Source organism: Myotis yumanensis, unplaced genomic scaffold (genome assembly GCF_028538775.1).
Source record: "Myotis yumanensis isolate MYYU_CA2020_CCGP unplaced genomic scaffold, mMyoYum1.0.hap1 SCAF_15, whole genome shotgun sequence".
NCBI lineage: Eukaryota > Metazoa > Chordata > Mammalia > Chiroptera > Vespertilionidae > Myotis > Myotis yumanensis.
Window position 1 is genome coordinate 31,536,352 of NW_027223766.1, and position 21,834 is coordinate 31,558,185.

At 37.7% G+C, this 21,834-nt stretch overlaps 1 protein-coding gene across 1 annotated transcript in view; it reads left to right on the plus strand.

Moving 5' to 3' along the window:
- The window catches only part of RAD21 (RAD21 cohesin complex component), a 29,877-nt gene extending 14,238 nt beyond the window's left edge, over nucleotides 1-15,639 (plus strand). The window contains exons 5-14 of the mRNA XM_070392720.1: nucleotides 998-1,104; nucleotides 1,798-2,004; nucleotides 2,643-2,768; nucleotides 3,188-3,313; nucleotides 5,591-5,814; nucleotides 7,223-7,382; nucleotides 7,734-7,882; nucleotides 9,861-10,010; nucleotides 11,415-11,498; nucleotides 13,988-15,639. Coding sequence (XP_070248821.1) covers nucleotides 998-1,104; nucleotides 1,798-2,004; nucleotides 2,643-2,768; nucleotides 3,188-3,313; nucleotides 5,591-5,814; nucleotides 7,223-7,382; nucleotides 7,734-7,882; nucleotides 9,861-10,010; nucleotides 11,415-11,498; nucleotides 13,988-14,179 — 1,525 coding nt within the window. The 3' untranslated portion in view covers nucleotides 14,180-15,639. The remainder of the gene's footprint in view (nucleotides 1-997; nucleotides 1,105-1,797; nucleotides 2,005-2,642; nucleotides 2,769-3,187; nucleotides 3,314-5,590; nucleotides 5,815-7,222; nucleotides 7,383-7,733; nucleotides 7,883-9,860; nucleotides 10,011-11,414; nucleotides 11,499-13,987) is intronic.
- The last annotated feature ends 6,195 nt before the right edge of the window (nucleotides 15,640-21,834 follow it).

A 21,834-nucleotide genomic window follows, 5' to 3' on the forward strand; every position in this document is an offset into this window, starting at 1 on the left:
TTTTCATATATATAGTTTTTTTTGTTTGTTTTTTTATCATGGAAATCTCTTAACATAGCTAAAAGAAGGTTAGTATTGTGAACTACATGTACTGATTATCCAGTTTTGATTAACAATATTGCCACTTTTAAAAAATATATATTTTATTGATTTTTCACAGAGAAGAAGGGAGAGGGATAGAAAGTTAGAAACATCAATGAGAGAGAAACAATGATCAACTGCCTCCTGCACACCCCCTACTGGGGATGTGCCTGCAACCAAGGTACATTCATGCCCTTGACTAGAATCGAACCTGGGACCCTTCAGTCCGCAGGCCAACGCTCTATCCACTGAGCCAAACCTGTCAGGGCTATATTGCCACTTTTATTTCATATGTATTTCTCCAACTCACCCTCCAGTCCCCACTGAATTATCTTAAAGCAAATAACACATATCTTATTAAATACTGTAAATAACTCAGTATGTATCTCTTTGGAAATAAGGAATTTTTAAAACATACCCATAATAACATCATACTTTAGAAAACTTAAAGTAATTTCTTACTGTATGTCCAATCGGCGTTCAAATGTCCCAGTTGACACACAGAGCCTTTTTTTCTTCTAGCTTGTTTGAGTTAGGTCTGCACATGATCTGCATACTTTACTTGGTTGTTGTGTCTCATAGTCGCTCAAGCATCTACACCAGCTCTACATCTCCCATTTTTCCTTGCCATTTAATTGCTAAACTAACCCACTTATGTGTTTTGAACTATTTACATTCTGAATTTGGCCAATGATACTGCTGACTAGTGTTTAACATTATGTGAGTTTTGTGGGTTTGTTTTTTTTAATTTATTTAATATTTTAAAACAATATGAAAGGTTACTTGTTAGAGGAAGAAACAGGTCTCAGAAAAGCCAGGAAACTTTAACTTGTAAATCATTCAGATTCTTAGCCTCCGTGTATTACTATATATTATGATAAGACTTGACTAAAGTGTATTTGAAATCTTTTTACAGTGACATCGATGTGGCCCAGCAGTTCAGCCTGAACCAGAGTAGAGTGGAAGAGATAACCATGAGAGAAGACGTTGGGAACATCAGTATCCTACAAGAAAATGATTTTGGTAATAGAGAAATCACTAGTCACTAGCTATAATACTACAATTATGTTTGGTACTGTTAGCAATTTAAAAAAGAAAACCAGGCATTTATTACATTCACAATGACAGAATGACTTAAAATTTCATCTCACATGTTTTTATTAGGAAAAGAATTTGCCTTTGTTCCAGTATATTAAGCATTATTTCCATTTATGCACCAAACTTAGAATTCATTCTTTGCCTACTCCTACTTCCCATACACAATGATAAAACCTGTATATTGATTTGTGTGAAAAGTCTCAATGTTGAAGTAATGCGCACTTTTAAACTATTTATGTTGGAACCGTTGCATTGTGCATTCTATTGAAATTCACTATTCAAAACTTGTAGCAAGCTGAATTCTTTTCTTATGAAAACCTATTATAACAAAGTTTGTCTATGAATGTTAATGCCACTTAACAGGCATACATATTTAGATTTACTTAACATATTTAGGTAACCTAAATTTGGATCTTAACTTTGTATTTGCCAATCTTGCCCCAGATTCAGCTTATGAAATACAGATGTTAAAGCTTTAAACTAGATGTTTTAACATTCAAAGATAAGCAAGACTTCAATAAGCAAATGTGACATCATCATAAATCACTAACCTTTTTTATTTTGTATCAGTCATGTTTCTCACTTTTTTCAGTTAATGACTGACTAAAATTTATTCAGGTGACTTTGGAATGGATGACCGTGAGATAATGCGAGAAGGCAGTGCTTTTGAGGATGATGACATGTTAGTAAGCACTAGTGCTTCTAACCTCCTGTTAGAGCCTGAGCAGAGCACCAGCAATCTGAATGAGAAAATTAACCATTTAGAATATGAAGATCAATATAAGGATGACAACTTCGGAGAAGGAAATGATGGTGGCATATTAGGTAGGTCACAAGGTGTTTATTCTAGTAATTTCTTTATGTTAGAGCTATTGCTAATTCTGTCTTGAGTAACTCTAGGCATATAGGTGTGAATTCCGACCATTGGCTCAGTAAATGTTCTCAGTTTAAATTTTACTAGTTCTTAAAACTGCTCTATTTCTGTTTGATATCTGTGTTAAGTAAATATTTTAAATAGAGATAAGAACTAGAGAATAGCCGAGGCCGGTTTGGCTCAATGGATGGAGCGTCGGCCTGCGGACTGAGGGGTCCCAGGTTCGATTCCGGTCGGGGGCATGTGCGTGGGTTGCGGGCACATCCCCAGTGGGAGATGTGCGGGAGGCAGCTGGTCGATGTTTCTGACTCTCTATCTCTCTCCCTTTCTCTCTGTAAAAAATCAATAAAATATATTTAAAAAAAAAAAGAAAGAAAGAACTAGAGAATATAAATTAGGAGTGAGAAATATTTTTATATATTAAGTGTTTTATACTTTCATACACTACCCTGAAGAGAGACAGGTGCAAACTGAATACAGATTTAAGTTTTTAAATTTAATCCATTTTAACATAATTGTATTTTTCCAGTGATTGAATATTCTTTTAGCATTTTTTTGAATAACATTTAAATTATATTCCCTATTTCAGATGACAAACTCATTAGTAATAATGATGGCGGTATCTTTGATGATCCTCCTGCCCTATCGGAGACGGGGGTTATGTTGCCAGAACAGCCTGCACATGATGATATGGATGAGGATGATAATGTGTCAAGTAAGCATTTCATGTTTAGTGACCTGGGCATGATTGTATGATATCCAGAGAGATATTTAACATAAAGAACACACACTGAAAGTTCAAGCTTGTAATGAACAAACTGTAAATCTTAAAACAGTGCTTTTGATTGATTGTAAGTTCGGGGTCTCTTAAATGTTTAACCCTATGCCCCCACCCCTTTTTTGGCCAAAGATAAGGGAGACTTCAATAAGCAAATGTGACATCATCAGCATCAGCATCATAAATCACAGGGTTCGATTTGGAGGGACTTCCTCAGATCTAGAAAACCTTTTTCTTGGTACCAATGGGTTTCTTTTTGTTTTATTTTTTCCAGTTTTACAGAGGAATACTTTCTCTATCTGTAGGGTATATGTTAAATAACCAAGCCTTTTGTGACCAAAGTTCTGTTTTTATAGTGGGTGGTGGGCCTGATAGTCCTGACTCAGTGGATCCTGTCGAACCAATGCCGACTATGACTGATCAAACAACACTTGTTCCGAATGAGGAAGAAGCCTTTGCTTTGGAACCTATCGATATCACTGGTGAGCACACATTTGACTTATAAAACTTACTAGAACATAAGATCCTAGTTCTGGCTGTTGTCCACTAAATTCCTGCTCTCATTTTAGATAACTGGTCTTCTTTCTTCTTGGTCACAGTCATCTATCAGAACCTTTATTTAATTCAAATATAATTTGAGTATCTGAAAGAATATACATGCAAGTTGTGAAATATAAAGTATAGAACAAGTTTTCTGCTCATATGTAGTGTCTGGATTCTCAAAATGCTAACAGGTCACATGTGTAACAGAAAACATTGGAAGGTATTTTACAGTGAAATACAGGACTGGCTAATCAGTTATCTTCCAAAGTTCTATACAGTTGGGCTCCAGTCTAGGAAAACCTAAAAATACTTTTTTTTTCCTTTTAAATTTGAACTATCAGAGGTTCTAAAAGCAGTATTCTTATTATATAATAATATTCTATATAATAAAAGCATAATATGCTAATTAGATCAGACATCCTTCCGGACGAAGCCGGAGCTATGAGGGCCAAGACAGAGGCAGCCGCCACTGCAGGTGGGGAGCCTTGCCCCTTGCACGATTTTCGTGCATCAGGCCTCTATTATATGAGCAGCATAACAAAACAATTAATTGGTGGGGGCGGGGGGGGGGGGGGGCTGCTGCTGCTTCTGAATGAAAGAAGCAGTTTGAGATACATAATTTGGGTGTGAAATTTTAAAATTTCTAGATAGTTTATGGGTACAATGGGATAGAATACTTGAAATCAGTTACAGTATATTCAGGATAAGTTGTTACTTTTAAATAGAACAAGGTTAACCTTTTGGTTTTTCTACTTTAAATCTGGTCACCAAAAACTGTGACTTGGGCTCCTGGTTTAAAAAGAGCGCTTATTAAGTACCTGACTGTGTAGGAACTAAAAATGTAACAATGAAATAAATCTTTATCCTCATGGAACACTAATTAGAACATGAGTAAATAAAATATGTACTATATTAGTGACATATTAAAGAGAACATTAAATGAGGTAAGGGAGGTAAACTGCAGTGTTTAAAATAGGCTTTGCCAGTTGTTTTAAGAACTTGAACTTTTAGGGAAAGCAACTCTGAGTAGCTGGAGGACAGTTTAGACAAAGGCTGTCACTCTATAACGTTTTTTGAATTTTAAACCTCATAAATAATTGTATATAAAAATCTGTGGGGGCCCTGACCGGTGTGGCTCAGTTGATTAAAGCATCATCCTGTGCATTGAAGGGTCGTAAGTTTGATTCCTGGTCTGCGTGTATACGGGAGGCAACCGATCTGTTTCTCATGTTGTGTTTCTCTCTCTTCCTCTCCCTAATCAATAAAAACATGTCCTCAAGTGAGGATTTTAAAAAAATAAAACCTATGGGATATAACATGTATGACAGGATAAAATCTTAAAGAATTTACTTAATCCCATGAGCTGGTTTTTTGTTGTTGTTATCTTCAAAGATTGGGTAAAGTTATCTACTTTACCGTTCTAGTGAGGTTTAGAAATGAATATACATGTCTGTGATGGAGTTCCAGGTGCATCTGACTGGGTTTGGGCTTGTTTCACTTCAGGCTGCTTGTACAACCGCCATATATGAATTGTAACCTTTCCAATAAAAATCCTAGTAATTGCAACCATTTATGGAGGACTCAATCTATGCCAAACAGTCTTAAGTATTTCACAACCTCTATAAGTGGTTGGCCATATTGCAGATAAGAAAATGAAGAGGTAAGCAAGATGAAGTCAACTTTTCTTAACTTGTATTCAACTTATACGGCAACTCAGAACTTGAGCCTAAGTGTGATATGTTCCATGTTTACTGTATTTATCCATTTACATGGATAAATGTATTGGCTCTTGAATGTACTCACTCATTTTGTACTAAATCCATATTCATTTATTCTGAAAATTTTTACTGAGAGCCTATTGAATGCCAGCCTCTTTTCTGCATGGTGCTTGGGAAACCTAATTTAAAAGAGATTCTGGCCCTGGCTGGTGTTACCCAGGTTGCTGGCTTGATCCCTGGTAGGCAGTGTGCAGGAAGCAGCAGATTGCTATTTCCTCTCACATCAACATTTTTCTCTCTCTCCCCCTCTTCATTCCTTTCTAAAAATCAATTTAAAAACCTTTAAATGAAAGAGAAAAAGAGATTCCGCCCTCATGAGGTTTAACTTTCCTATGGGTTTGTAGAAAAGCTGGAGATACAATGAGACCAAGTCTGGGCACTGTGTGTTCTCTTGCTGCCCTCTCGGGGAAAATGATTTTCTTTTCTTTTTCATTTCAGTCAAAGAAACAAAAGCCAAGAGAAAGAGGAAGTTAATTGTTGACAGTGTCAAAGAGTTGGATAGTAAGACCATTAGAGCCCAGCTTAGTGATTATTCTGACATTGTTACAACTTTGGATCTGGCACCACCGACCAAGAAATTGATGATGTGGAAAGAGACAGGGGGAGTGGAAAAGCTTTTCTCTTTACCTGCCCAGCCTTTATGGAATAACAGACTACTGAAGGTAACAGTTTGCAGGATTTATTATTTCATATACATTTTGACCATTTTTTAAAATACTTTTAAAACTTCTGTTTGAATAATTTTTCGTCAAGTATTTGTCAATTATACCGTACCTTCTTTTTTAAATCACAGTATACTGAACTTACCTTGATCTGAAAGATGGTAATGAGTGACACTTGCATTTCTAAAAGATGTAGAATGAATATTCCCTATACAACAAAGCTACTGGCATTTTTAATAGTTCTCTCTCCCATCTCCTCTGATAAACTATTAGTTCTGTTGCTTTATTGTGCACTGTGCTTCCAATTTGCAATCTTTAGATGTTGCTTTCTGGTTGAAACGTGTAATAGTTATACTTTTTCCACCGGCTTTATGAGAAGAGGCCCTCTCTGCTCACTTTAGGTTCCAGAGTACTCCAAAACAAGATTCTGGGGCATCGCATGAGTGACAGACGCAGTGTTGATAGGTTGTTACTCTTTGTAAGGTTGAAATATGCAATAGAACCAATTGATTTCACTTTATTCATTGTATTCTAAATGTAAAGTGTTTCAAAGCAGCAAGACAATGGTAAAACTGCTTTTTATTGAAAGCATGGTCCTGTAAAATACTCATCTGGAAAATTTATATTGTTTGACTTAGTGGTTTTCTTATAGGAGTTTTTTTCTAAGGAAGTAATTCAAAATATGGAAAAGCCATTTCTTTGAAGATGTTGATTACATTGTTGCTTATAGTTAATTTTTTAAAAAGAAACTTAAAATATTGAAAAATGTTTCAAGTGTGAGATACATATATCTCCTCGATGGAATATTTTATTAACACATTGTATACGGGAAACGTATTTATACGTTTTACATTGACTGGTAAACACAATTTCCATTGAGTTTTCCAGTATTTTATTAAGAAAAATAATTCATTTTATAGTAAATCACAAAAAGTTGCATTGGAAAAAAAAATATGTAAAACTAAAGTTATCGTAATTTTACTGAACGTTGCCATTTGCGCAAAAAATTAGCAAGAACGGCCCGCATACAATGTGTTAAAATGATAGGTGATAAAGCATTATGTAAAATTGGATTGAGTATTAAGTATCAATATGAAAATAAAACTTAGACATTTTAGTTTATTTGCCTAAAGTTTATCTCTGAGTTACAAGACAATGGATTTAAAATTTTCACTGAACTTTTTAAAAATTTAATTTGTTATAATTTGAAAGCCTGTATTTAAAGTCATTTTAAGATGGAATGAACTATGAGAATGCTATAACATTAAGTAGAAATTATGCTATATATGTATACACCGATTACAACTATATTAAAACTTATGGAAAATAGAAATGTCGGTGGCTTTTTCGTTAATAATGTGACTTATTTTATAATTGAATGGTTTTTTCCCCTTATTTTTTTTTATAGCTCTTTACACGCTGTCTTACACCTCTAGTTCCAGAAGATCTTAGAAAAAGGAGGAAAGGAGGAGAGGCTGATAATTTGGATGAATTCCTCAAAGAATTTGAAAATCCAGAGGTTCCCAGAGAAGAACAGCAACAGCAACAGCAGCAACGTGATGTTATCGGTCTGTTCTTTTGTGATAGTTCCCTAATGACATTTATGTGAACAATATACTCAACGTTTTTGGACAGGGAAATACATGCCTTATTATATTGTGATTGCTTTGTTAGATATGAAGCTTTGTTTTCATGATTGGCTGTATGATAGTCTGCTAAAGGATTATCCTGCATTGGACTGGAGGTGGGACTTAAGGTCCTTTCCCACCTTTAAGCGTATTACAAATTGAGTAATCTTTGTGGAGGAAATTTTATTTGGCATCTCCATTAGAGAAAATACCTACATCTTAGTGTATTAGTATTAAAAGTAAATGGGTCAAGACTATATGACCTTAGTCTTTATATATGGCCAACTGCAGATGAGCCCATTTTGGAAGAGCCAAGCCGCCTCCAGGAGTCAGTGATGGAGACCAGCAGAACAAACTTGGATGAGTCAGCCATGCCTCCACCACCACCTCAGGGAGTTAAGCGAAAAGCAGGACAAATTGACCCAGAGCCTGTGATCCCTGTAAGTAAGCACATCTCTCCATCACAATGTTTGTATGTTTGGGGGTATTAGACATTCATTTTAAGTCCCTAGTACTGGCGAGTGTTATTTAGGGAGCCCTTTTAAAGTATCTTGGTTTAGGCAGAAAATTTGTAGCGCATAGGTCCAAAGAGGAAGAATGGCAGCCAAGGGTATGAGCACAATGTGCCTTAAGTTAGAGAAGATGCTCTAGGAATTTTCCGTCTTTCTGACTCTTCTTGAATAGTGTTGCTTCAGCGTGGCCTATAGTGAGCACCTTGACCCTGAACTTGGTTCTGGTTTTATTTTTCTTTCTCAAATATTAGTCCAGGGTGAATCTGATAATTTTAGATAAAATCGGAAAAGCAGTATATTGAACCTGTTAAATTGTACATGTATTAAATATTTTGTGAGTAAAATAAAACAAACTTTCTGCTAGATAGGATTTTTGTACTTGAAAATAAGCTTGTAGATTCTTGTACATTCCAGGCCAAGTGTGAACAGATTGTCACTTCTCCAGTTTCAGTTGTCTGACCTCTTTATTTTGCTTTGAGCAAGTTCGAACATTCTCCAGTTTTACTGAGAAATAATTAACATTGTATTAGTCTAAGGCAGCGGTTCACAACCTGTGGGCCGCAACCCCTTTGGCGGTCGAACGACCCTTTCACAGATATTTACATTATGATTCATAACAGTAGCAACATTACAGTTATGAAGTAGCAACAAAAATAATTTTATGGTTGGGTCACATGAGGAACTGTATTTAAAGGGCCAGAAGGTTGAGAAACACTGCTCTGAGGTGAAAAGCATGATTTGACACATGTAAATGTTATTAAATGATTACAGTAAGGACTGTCCTTTGTCCATTGTATATTCTTGGCTCTTTTGTTGTAAATTAATTGACCAGGTATGTATGGCTTTATTCCTGGACTTTCAATTCTGTTTCAGGTTCTGGTTTAATCTTTAACAAATATTTTTGCATATTTCCAGAGGTAGGCAATTTTAGGCTATCTCATTAAATGACCCATTAAATAATCGGTATACTTTCAAATTGCCGAAAAACAAATTAAGTTCACTAAGGATAAGAAAACTAAAGTATAACGGAAGTAAGGTCAGGTTTAAGACTTCTCAACCATAGAATAAATGAATCTGGTTCAACCTCCATCAAGAGACATTGACAAGATAGCCTGCCAGTTTTAAGAATTAGTTCTCTGCCCTCTGGTGGTAAGAAGTTGTCTAAAAAGAGCATTTTTCACTATGAGCTCAGGAGTAGGAACAGGTGAGTTGATTATTCTAGTACCTCTCCTGGTAATTGTTCCTTAACATTCCTTTGGTTTATTACAGACTGTTTTTTCATTGTTGTTGTTTTTAATATTAAAGCCTGAGAGGAAGAAAATTTAAAAGAGATAGACCTCCAAAATCATCTCTTTTCTATTTGCTGCTTTTTTTTAGAGCCCAAGTTAGTTAGATAGCCTTAAAGCAGTTGTGTGCAGTAATGATGATAGTAGCAGGCTAATTGATGAGTTTCTGTACTGCCCTGGAGTAAGTTCTGTTTTGTGTGTTTTTTTCTAAAATGTTACTATATAAAGTTTGGGGGATGTTTACTGTTTATGGTTTTTCTTATTTGCAAATTTCTTACATAGACTTAAGTTTTTGACTCCTAAAAAGTATAAAAAACACTTTTGTTCTAGGATAATAAGATAATGGATCCATATTTTTTTTGTAAACTACAATACTTTAATGTCAAAGCTTTACAAGTAAAAGATTTACAGTTGTGTGTGAAAAGTTTATTTTTGTATTCTTTTCCATATGAATAACTGCAAGCTTGCTTTTGCTCCCACCCTGTATAATCAATTTTTGGTTGTGAGGAAGTATGCAGTATTGCCCCAGTGTTTCTTTCCATTTTGAAAACTTGAGCAAATTTCAAAGAAGCTACCCTTAAAATGTGCATTTTCAATTGCCTTATTTTTATTGTTTTAAGCCTCAGCAAGTAGAGCAGATGGAAATACCTCCTGTAGAACTGCCCCCAGAAGAGCCTCCAAATATCTGTCAGTTAATTCCAGAGTTAGAGCTTCTCCCGGAAAAAGAAAAGGAGAAAGAGAAGGAGAAAGAAGAAGAGGAAGAGGAGGAGGTAATGTCCTGAAAAAAATCCCAATTCACCTTTAGCAAAAACCTTCTACCAGCTTTTTTAATTTTCATATTAGAGATTAAGTTCACTGATGTTGAGCATTAGAGTGATGAAAACATGTTTATAAACATTAAGCAAATTTTAAACCAAATGTTTAGTGATCTAGCTCATCATTAAGAACATCAAATTGTATGCTCTGCTATAACTCATTGGCTTTTGAAGGACATGGGACTGCCCTTCACTGGTTTCTTTGCTTCACAACTAAATTGCTTATAGCTGCTTTTATTATCTTGTGGTCAATAGTCAGTTCTTACTATTACTGTTATCTATGGCATGGAAATCAGATATCCAAACATTTATCGTTTTGTTTTTATTAGACTGGAGTAGGATGTGACTTTAGATTGACTAAAGGCTGGCATGACTCTTATTTTTTAAAAACTATAGAGATGCTTTAGGAATGGATTTCTTTTTCCTGGGGCATGCTTTGGCTGTTAAAATATTTGACAACATCAAGAACCTCAAGAACTTTATTTAGATCTTTATTTTAAATGCCTTCCAGATGGCATTGAAGCTTTTAAATTTCTTCCAAGACTAAAAGTTATGGATTGGACACATTTCATTAGCATTTAGTGCTTAAGATTTAATATGAGCACTACATTGTTTTAAAGTTGAAATTTAGTCCCAGAGCTACTCTAGCCTATGTATTAGAGTGTGCCATTAGCTCAGACTTAGCATTGAATTAGTATTTAAAAGTCATTATGCTTCCTGTTAGGTGTAAAGCTGTTCACTTCTGACTCTTTGGGAGTGGTGATAGTTCTAGTCTATCCTGGGAACTAGGTGGCTCAAGTAAAATATATATGATGGGTCATAGTCTATATGGTATTTTTAAAAGAAGTGGGCTAAGTACTACTTGCTCATCTTTGCTAGTTTGTGGCCTCTTCTCTGATACTGGTCCACAATGAGATTAGGAATCTGCCAGATTATAAATCACCTAGAATATCATGCTCCAAAAAATAAAACACAACATGCTGTTGATCTCAACTGAATATGTTAGTGGCATAGTTGATTTATATCTCAGCATAAGTTCCTTCCTTATTTTAACAGGGGCCAAATAACCAACCAGCAATAGTCCATGGACCATGCTGTATAGAGCACATCTTTATAGACCAGTACAGAATCTCATATTCAGCCAAATGTTTGCTTGCAGGTACAGAGGACTTTCTTTTGTAATTTAAGAAAGACAAACTTCACACTAGATTTAAGTGATTTTTCAGCAGGATCAAATATAATTTTCTATTAGTCAAAATAGTTTAAATTAATTTAGAGCTTTCAGGAAATACAGAAATAGGAATTTCATTTTGCAGCAGATTTTTATCAGCTTACTTTTGTGGGGTCATCTTCATTCAGGATGAAGATGCTTCGGGGGGTGATCAGGATCAAGAAGAAAGAAGATGGAACAAAAGGACTCAGCAGATGCTTCATGGTCTTCAGGTATGCCGGGGCAGTCTTAGAGTCCTCAGCAAAGAATTGTGCCATTACTCCCTCAAAAGAAAAAAGTTACATGCTATAACCGGAATACCTATTACATATTTTAAACTGTTACTTTTCTATGATTAATCTTAGCAGAATTGTGGTAGTGATTTATGGTACTCCTTTGTGTGTCATCTTATTTTTGGTTGAGCAAATTTAATCTCTGAATAATTCAATTTGTCAAATTGTTGTAATGTCAGATGTCACTTACCTTATCTGATATTTTAAGGCCCAAGGGTATCTTTTTTTTTTTAATTGCTTAAAGTATTACAAAGGGTATTACATATGTGTCCTTTTTTTTTTCCCACCCTTGACAATCCCCTGGCCTCCCCTACTCCCCAGTGTCTTATGTCCATTGGTTATGCTTATATGCATGCATACAAGTCCTTCGGTTGATCTCTTACCCCCCTCCCTCCTGCCCCCCAATCCTCCCCGGCCTTCCCGCTGCAGTTTTGACGCAGCTCTGCCTCTGTATCTATTATTGTTCAAAAGTTTATAAAGGTCTCTATTATCCATGAATGAGTGAGATCATGTGATATTTTTCCTTCATTGACTGGCTTATTTCACTTAGCATGATGCTCTCCAGTTCCATCCATGCCGTTGCAAATGATAAGAGTTCCTTCTTTTTTACAGCAGCATAGTATTCCGTCATGTAGATGTACCACAGTTTTCTAATCATTCATCTACTGATGGGCACTTAGGCTGTTTCCAGATCTTAGCTATGGTGAATTGTGCTGCTATGAACATACAGGTGCACATACCCTTTCTGATTGGTGTTTCTGGTTTCTTGGGATATATTCCTAGAAGTGGGATCACTGGGTCAAATGGGAGTTCCATTTTTAGTTTTTTGAGGAAACCTCCATACTGTCTTCCATAGTGGCTGCACCAGTCTGCATTCCCACCAGCAGTGCATGAGTGTTCCTTTTTCTCCACATCCTCTCCAGCACTTGTCGTTTGTTGATTTGTTGATGGCCATTCTGACAGATGTGAGATGATACCTCATTGTTTTGATTTGCATCTCTCGGATGATTAGTGACTTTGAGCATGTTTTCATGTCTCTTGGCTTTTTGAATGTCCTCTTTTGAAAGGTGTCTATTTAGATCCTTTGCCCATTTTTTGATTGGATTGTTTATCTGCCTTTTGTTAAGTTGTATGAGTTCCCTATAAATTTTGGAGATTGGGCCCTTATCAGATATGACATTGGCAAATATGTTTTCCCACGCAGTGGGTTTTCTTGATGGCTTCTTTTGCTGTGCAGAAGCTTTTTATTTTGATGTAGTCCCATTTGTTTATTTTCTCTTTAGTTTCAAGTGCCCTAGGAGCTGTATCAGTGAAGAAATTGCTTCGGCATATGTCTGAGACTTTGTTGCTTTTGGATTCTTCTAGAATTTTTATGGTTTCCCGTATTAAGTCCTTTATCCATTTTGATCCATTTTGAGGCCCAAGGGTATCTTAAGCATCTATGACAGGGTGGGCAACCTTTTTGTGAGTGCGTGCCAAAGCCAGCAAAATCTCTGACTCAAAATTCTTCTGCGTGCCAACCCTAATTTTTTGGGAACATGTTACGCCTACTTGATATCTCTTAAGGTGAAGAAACTTGAAGAAAAAATTCATTTGAGCAACAAAAACACAGTATATGATGTTGAAAAATACATTTATTTTTTAAAGTATACATGTACACTGATAGTCTGACAGAAAACTTTATGACTCCGTTTTATATTATCAGTGGGACTTTTGCTACTGCATCACTGATGACAGAGATTTTACATCAGGTTTATATTTCGTGACCTTCAGAGATACGCACAAGCTACTACTTTCATCCGTCAGGCTACTCCTATTACGAAACTTAACAAAATTCATCACTAAGAACAAAGATTCACAAGTGTATATAGATGAAACCAAAACACTGGTCGGATCTAGGAAGGCAGGGAGAGTTAAGGCAGAAGCATACTCTCTCATCAATCCATGTCTATGGTCTTTAAGATAAATTGTTATGTAAAATTATTTATCTAAGATGCACCTACACTGAATTTTTCTGAAAAATAAAGTTGATATTAAGAAAAAAATTGTAAATGGAAGATTATAAGAAAGGGTTTCGCGTGCCAGCAAAAGCTACTGGCGTGCCAGGGGTTGCCCACCCCTGATCTATGACATACCAGGAAAGTTGCTCATGGTTTCCCAAAATAAATTCAGAGGATAGTTGGAATCAGTTGAATTAGGTGTCCAAAGAAGATGAGTCATTTTAATATTTCTTGGATTTATGATTTTAGATATACCATGATCAACTTTCTTTTTACCTTCTTGACTGATGTGAGAATCACTCTTACTATTCAAAATCTTCTCCCAGCCTCCAAAAGAACATACAGTATACTCTTTTCAGTATCCCCAAATAGCATGGTACTATACAAATTACTTTCATTTAATTCTTTTTTTTTTTTTTTTAATTTCAGCGAGCTCTTGCTAAAACTGGAGCTGAATCTATCAGTTTGCTTGAGTTATGTCGAAACACAAACAGAAAGCAAGCTGCAGCAAAGTTCTACAGTTTCTTGGTTCTTAAAAAGCAGCAAGCTATTGAGCTGACACAGGAAGAACCATACAGTGACATCATCGCAACACCTGGACCAAGGTTCCACATTATTTGAGCAGCTTAGAAGTATTGTAGCTAGTGTTCATTTCACTAGTGTGTAAAAATTGCCCCCATGTGTAGGGCACACAAAACCCTTTAAGAAATTCAGATTTTTGTCTGTACAAAGTCTCTGCATTTTTCTTCATTTTTTCCAGTATTTTAAATTCATCAGTTTCATCTTTAAGGGAAACTGCTTGTATGGATTGTGTTCTGATGGAGAAAACAAGCACCCAAGATTAAACAGTTGAGAATATATGTGTGCAATATTGGCGCATGCAATAACGTTGAATAGCAGTCAAAAGTCGGGATTTTTATCTGTTATCCATGACTGCATTGGAAAGGAAAACTTGTCAGGAAAAATGTCTGAACTAGGGAGTGAATCTTAGGAAGAAATTGTCTTTTCCCATCAGTAACACTGGCAATCTTCTTGTAACCACTGTTCTTTGGGATGGTGCCCAAACAGATTGTCCTCGAGATATGTAAAGTGTAATTCCATGATGACCAAGGGGGTGTGTGAAATTGTGTTGTAACTCATCCCCTTCAGTTACAAAAGGATAGGACTATTTTAAAAGCATTCCACGAATCTTTTTAATGAACCTTACTATCCTGAAATCTGTTGTTTTAGTGAGGCTCTAAAATCAGCAGAAATAGACTTTTTAGAGTAGAATGATTTTAAACCATTTTCCAAGAGCTAAAAATCAAAGTTTTAAAAAGATGTTTAGGTGTATTGAAGTATTCAGATCATGAAAATAGAAATTGTTATTCCAACTGAAAGGACAAGACTGATGGGAAATCATATACCTGGTTGACTTAACCTTTCAGCAGACAATGCTGTAAAAACTAATGGCTTCTCTCATATTTATTGTAAGTTTTATTACTGACCTCTTTTTCCAACGCTGTACACTCTGTGTTTGGAACTTTAATAGCTTTGCAACAGCAATCCTGTATCCAGTTTCCTATAATTTAAGTGAAGAAAAACATCCAATAAAGGCTTTATAATTAACAGACCAGATAGCACCAGAAATCATGTGACTTATGATTATCAAAATGTCTTAACTTTTAGGGAAAAATTACACTGAGAGTTCTAGCTTAAGTGGTGGCACTTTTGTGGAAAAAATCACTTTCAAAACTCAGACTTCAGTGTATACCCAGTAATTTAAAATTAAGTGAAATGTTTTAAATTTGTGAATGCGTAATCACTGTTTTGATGATTCATTTTCTTGAGAATGGTAATTGTATAAAATTGCTATTGCAGCTTTATTTTCAATATAATGTGCCTGTAAACCATTGATTTTTCTCCCTTTGTAAAAAGACATTGTAGATAATTGAGTGTTTGATTATAGAAAGGTCATTAGTTTCTTGTTACACATTTTGTTAGTCTGGTTTTTGTTGCTTTATTGGGTTTAATATTGTTCTTGAAAATAGTTGATGCTGTTATGTATAACTTTTCTAATAAAAGTTGTGTTATAAGCTGTACATTTTTGAGGTATTGATTATACAGTTGGTGATGTTCCCATGAAAAACACTGCTGAAAGAAGTGAATTATTCTAGATAAGGCCAACAGAAGGTAAGGCATAATTATCCATGCAAATAGTAGATGCATTTTCAAAATGTCTTAGACTAAATATGAAACAGTAGTTTAACAGAAGACCTGAAACCATGTGACCTGACACCAACGAGTGGCTGCTGCTAACCCCTAAGTACGTATAAATTACGACATGCCTATAGGTGTCTATACTTGGCGTCCTAAACAAATTTAGCTGAGAAGCATGTTGCATAGATTTCCTGAGTTCATCTTAAAGCCTACTGAAAGCCAGGGCACTCGGTAACTGGAGTAAACTCGAATTTACATTCAAGCTTAGGACTTGTCTCACTCCCCACTGTGAGCTCTGAGACAACTAAGACTCTGATGCTATCTGTAACAGGAAAAACTGTTTACTAAGTACCAGTTACCTTCAAATCCAAAGATTTTAGTTTAGGGCTCACCACCTATGGCAAAAGAATAGTAGTAAAGAATTAAAATCTAATATGGAAAGGTTAGAAGCCCAGAACACAGTATGCCAGAGTTCCTGGGAGTAGTCCAGAAAGGATTCTCAGACGATAAAAAGCTTTTGCTAAGATTTGAAAGATGGCTCAACATAGTAAAGTGAAATGGGTTTCATTTTAGATACAGCAGAACCATAAGTTTGATTTAGGACTTAAAAGCCTAGACAGATACTTGGGGAGCAGAATCCTGTCTTGACTTCCTCACACAGCTACCAAAGGGTGCAGTAGAAGGAGCAATGGGCCAGAGGTCTGGAAACAGCTTCTCATCTTAATTTGATTTTGAAGCCTAAAACTCAAACTTTATTCTCTATCTGGGCCTACTTCTAAGATAAAACGAAAATCAGGTCACGCCTGTTTCCAAGAGTTGTGAAAATCCTGAGCTAATTTAAACGAATTTTAAAAGCAGCTAACCTTTATATGACAGTGGTTACTTTTTTTCAGGTCAAGTTCTTAACCTTTCTAATCCCAGGGTACGTCTCCACATGGAGGGATGACATGGCACCTCAGTCCATCTAAAATAATTCTAGTTATTCCTTCAGACCCCCTAATGCCTCATCTCGGTGAGTGGCCATATCTCCAGTGTCTTGCAATTCCAGTTTAGACTAGCCACATTTCAAATGTTCATTCGCCATAGGTGACTAGTGTTGCACTAAAGGTCACACAATCTTAAGATAATACTCCTAAACCTGTGCAAGGTACTTAGAGTCTAAGGATGCACAAAAACAAGCCATTTTCTCTGCCTTCATGGAGTTTACATTCTAGCATGGAGACTAATGAACAATAAGCATACGTCAAAATTGAATGATAGCTTGCAGTTCCAATAGGGTGGTCAGAGTAAGCCTCATTTAGAAGGCGAAGTTCTGTGCAGACTTGAGTGTTAAACAAGGATGTACAAAGGAAGAGTGAGTGTTTCAGAAGAAAAAAGTGGGTAGGGCAAAAACAGGGACATAGGTGTATGCCTGACATATTGAAGATAAGGCAAGACCAGACACTGAATAGAGTAAAATGGGAGATAACAGGCTAGGTCATGTACAGCAGAGGTCCTCAACCTTGCTGCCCTTTAAAATCACCCAGGAAGTTTTAAGTATGTACAGGCTCAGCTCCGAGCGGAGTGTTTCTCCAAAACAAAATAGGTGAGTGGATGCATGGACAGAAGAATTTATGAAGTAATGGATCTCCCACCACTGTGGTATCTTATTTACTGTGAGCTTTCGAGTCATTCCTAACAGTCTACCACCAGGATCTGATGTGAGAAAGACAGGTCAAGTGAGAAGAAAATATATTTACAGTTAAATGGACCAGGGTTGTCTTGCGACAACTCCATTTATTCAATCATAAATTAGAGCTGTTGGTACAGAACTTGCAGTCTTGTAAAGATGACATGAAATAAAGAGTGCCTAAAACAGTGGGTACTTGGTAAGTGGTGGCTTGTGTAAAATGTTTAAAGCAAGGGATCATATTAGAAAATGGAGTTTTCAGAATATGAATTTGACAGTGGGGTGCAAAATAGCGTATAGAGACTAAAAGTAGTTGTAAACACAAATCTGAACATTTCCTCCCTGTCAGTACCTTATCTTCCTTCTACCTGGACTGCAAAGATGGTGACAGGAGGCTCCTGGACTCCCCACCTCCCATGGACACCCCAAATGGAGCTATACATAGAGCAATTTCCTTTGAAAGAAGTCCAGAGACTAGCAGCGTGACTCCTACGCATTGGGAGAATAAGAAAATACATCAAAACACAAAAGGCTCTCACTCCGCCATAAAGCCCACACCCAGCCCCGTTGGAAGGGAACTCCAGCCCTCTCCCTCTAGCTCAGTGGTTCTCAACCTGTGGGTCGCGACCCCTGTGGTGGTCAAACAACCCTTTCACAGGGGTCGCCTAAGACCATCCTGCATATCAGATATTTACATTATGATTCATAGCAGTTAGCAACATTATAGTTATTAAGTAGCAACGAAAATAATTTTATGGTTGGGTCACAACATGAGCAACTGTATTTAAAGGGCCAGAAGGTTGAGAACCACTGCTCTAGCTTGTGCCAAGTCTCCAGTATCCCCCTGAAGAGCTTGGCTACAAATCTGGTACCCAGCTCTTGTGGCTGTTGCTTAAGGGAAGGGCTCCCAGATCACATGACTGACAGGCAAGAGGGCTTGCATTCAGAAGTCCCACAGACTGTAGCAAATAACAGGTTCTTAACAGGCTCAGGAGTGCGCATGCGAGCACACACACACACCTCACTGCTATAGACCCAGGCCCATATCAGAGGAAGCAGAGAAAATCCCCACCTCCCTCCTTCGTCTTGGGAGGCCTAAATACATACTTTCCCAGCTGCTCCCTGAGGCTTCAGCTACCAGCAAGCCTGAATCAGGCACTGACTGTGATCCTCCCTTTGGGACCTCACTGACAGACTGGGCACACCTTCAACTACTGGAGGCACTGAAAACAAGGCAGCTTGTTTTCAAACAAAGGTTTGAGAGACACCTGGGAGCATGGGCCAGGCTTACTGATGTGAATGATTCAGCTACATGAGATCCCTCTGTCAAGACTGGGAGACATGGCTGTTTCATCTAATGCACAGAAACCAACACAAAAAGTCAAAATAAACAGGAATAAGTTATACACTAAAGAACAACATAAACAATTGGAAACAGATCTTAATGAAAGAGTAATTTACTCAATACAATTCAAAATAATATGCTCACTGAGGTCAGGAAAACAATGCATGAACGAAGTGAGAATTTTCAATAAAGAGAAAAAGTTAGCAAATCACAGAACAGTAGAATACAATACTGTACTGAAAAATTCAATAAAGGGGCTCAACAAACTAGGTCTAGGGAAAGAGCAAACTCAAGGACAAGGCAGAATTCATCGAATCAGAGGAGTAAAAAACAGAGTAAAAATTATTTAAAGGCCTATGGGACACTGTAAAGAGGACCAATGTGCCCATTACAGGGCTTCCAGGAAAAGGAAGAGGGGGGAGAAATTAGAAAGTTTATTTCAAGAAATGACTGAAAACTTGCTTCACCTGGTCCCTCAGGACTGTAAATGTTTGCATACTTTCAACAGTGCTTCTTGAGGGGGGCTTCCAATCAGCCTGAATCTAGGTGCTGAGTGAGATCCTCCCCTTTGGGACATAGATCTTGGCACATCCCCAATTCTGGGAGCCATTAAACATGGCTGCTTGGATAATCCAGAGGTTTGAGAGGACAAAAAACAAGGGCAGGGTTCTACAGTAAGTTTCATCTCTGACACAAAAATATTAATTCAAGACTGAGAAGTGGCTCTTTTATTTAATGCTTAGAAACCACCACAGGGAATAAAGGAAAATGAAGAAACAAAGAAATATGTACTAAAAAAAAAAAAAATTAAAACCTCAGGAAAAAATTACTAATGAAATGAATATAAGTGATTTACCTGAGAAAGTTCAAAATAATGGGAGAAAATGTTTGTCAATTATATGTCTGATACAGGCTTAATATCCAAAATATATAAAGAACTCATACACCTCAAGAGCAAACAATCTGATTTTTAAAATGGGCAGAGTAAATAGACATTTTTCCAAAGAAAATATATAAATTGCCAAAAGGTGCATGAAAAGATACTCAACATCTCTCATCATCAAGGAAATGCAAATCAAAATCGAGATATCAGCTCACACCTGTCAGAATGGTTATCATCAAAAAGGCAAGACATAAGTGTTGGTGAGGTATGTGGAAAAGGGAACTCTTGTTCACCATAGGTGGGAAAGTGAATTGGTCAGGCACTATGGTAAACAGTATAGAGTTTCCTCAAGAAATAAAAATAGAGCCCAGCTGGTATGGCTCAGTGGTTGAGCATCAACCTATGAACCAGGAGGTCACCGTTGGATTCCTGTGGGCTTGATCCCCAGTAGGGGGCATGCAGGAGGTAGCCGGTCAATGATTTTCTCTTATTGACTAGAGGCCCAGTGCACAAATTCATGCACAGGTGGGGTCTGGCTACCCTGCCCCAATCAGGCCGATCGGGGTGGGCCGGCTAGGAGGAGGGAGCCATAGGCGGTTGGCTGGCCGGCCCTACCCCCAATCGATGTGGTGGGGCCGGCCAGGGGGAGAGGCTGTGGGTGGTTGGCTGGCCAGCCCCGCCCCCTGGTTGAACTCCTGGTTGAGGGGACAATTTGCATATTAGCCTTTTATTATACAGGATATTTCTATCTCCCTCTCTGAAATCGATAAAAATAAGAAATACTATATGATTCAACAATCTCACTTCTGGATATATATCCAAGGGAAATGAAAACAGGATCTTGAAGACATAGCGGAACTCCCATATTGATTGCAGCATTTTTCACAATAGCCAAAATGTGAAAACAACATAAGTCTCCATCAACAGACGAATGCATAGGATAAGAGGTCTTTGGAGAGAAACCAAGATGGCGGCATAGGTAAACACGGGAGTTTGCTGCCTCGAACAACCACTTCAAAAATACAACTAAAAGATGAAACGGACATCATCCAGAACCACAGGAAAGCTGGCTGAGTGGATGTTCTACAACTAGGAGGAAAGAGAAAAGCATACCGAGGCTCAGAGGAGGCACAGTGCTGAAGTAAAATACTAAGGTTCGGAGTGCATGTGGAGCGGGCTGGAGGCTGAGGGCGCGGTTGTTTTCAATCGGGAGGGAGTCTCAGGCTCTGAGCTCCAGTTCCGGGCGAGTCTCTAAGGACCCAGACTCATACGGGAGAAGCGGGACTGTCTGGCATCGCTCAGAACCCTAGGGCAGCTTTCTCTCCGTGGGGCTTGCAGCGACTACTGGGACACTGAGAAGCAGAGCCTCTGAGGGCAAGACTGAGAGCAGCCATAATTGCTAATCCCGCCCTGTTGATCCCGTGGGACCCGCCCCGCCCAAGCCCTGCAGGGAGGCTTTTGCTGGATAGCCTCAGGCAAAGGCTAGATTAGCACCTCCCTAGAGATCCAGGAGCCAGGAAGCCCAGAGGTCAGAGTGGGACCATCCAGCTTTAAGCTCCGTGGAACCATAAAAGACACACTCAGGAGGCAGACTCAGTGAGCACCAAAGCCCCATGGAAGAAAGTCTAGCCCCAGAGGGGTGTCTCCAGCACAGAAGCTCTCCCACCGCAGACACAGATGATTCTCACAGCCAATTGGCCTGGAGGTCAATTCCTCACAGTGATAACTACAACAATCAAGGCTTAACCACAACAAGACTGTTCACAAAGCCCACAAGGGGGTGCACCAAGAGTGTCTACCTTAGGTAATTGGGACACTTAGCACAGAAAGGCACTCTATCGACACAGCGAAGCATAAAAAAATGCCGAGACAAAGAAACAGGACACAAACGACAGAATTGGAGGAAAGCAAACTGTTGGATATAGAGTTCAAAACCACACTTTTAAGGTCTTTAAAGAACTGTTTAGAAGCCCTCGAAAAGACTGGTAAGACCGCCGATAAATGTAGTGAGATCCTCAAGAAATCTAATGAGACCCTCGATGTTGTGATAAAGGACCAACTAGAAATTAAGCATACACTGACTGAAATAAAGAATATTATACAGACTCCCAACAGCAGACCAGAGGGTTGCAAGGATCAAGTCAAAGATTTGAAATACGAAGAAGCAAAAAACACCCAAC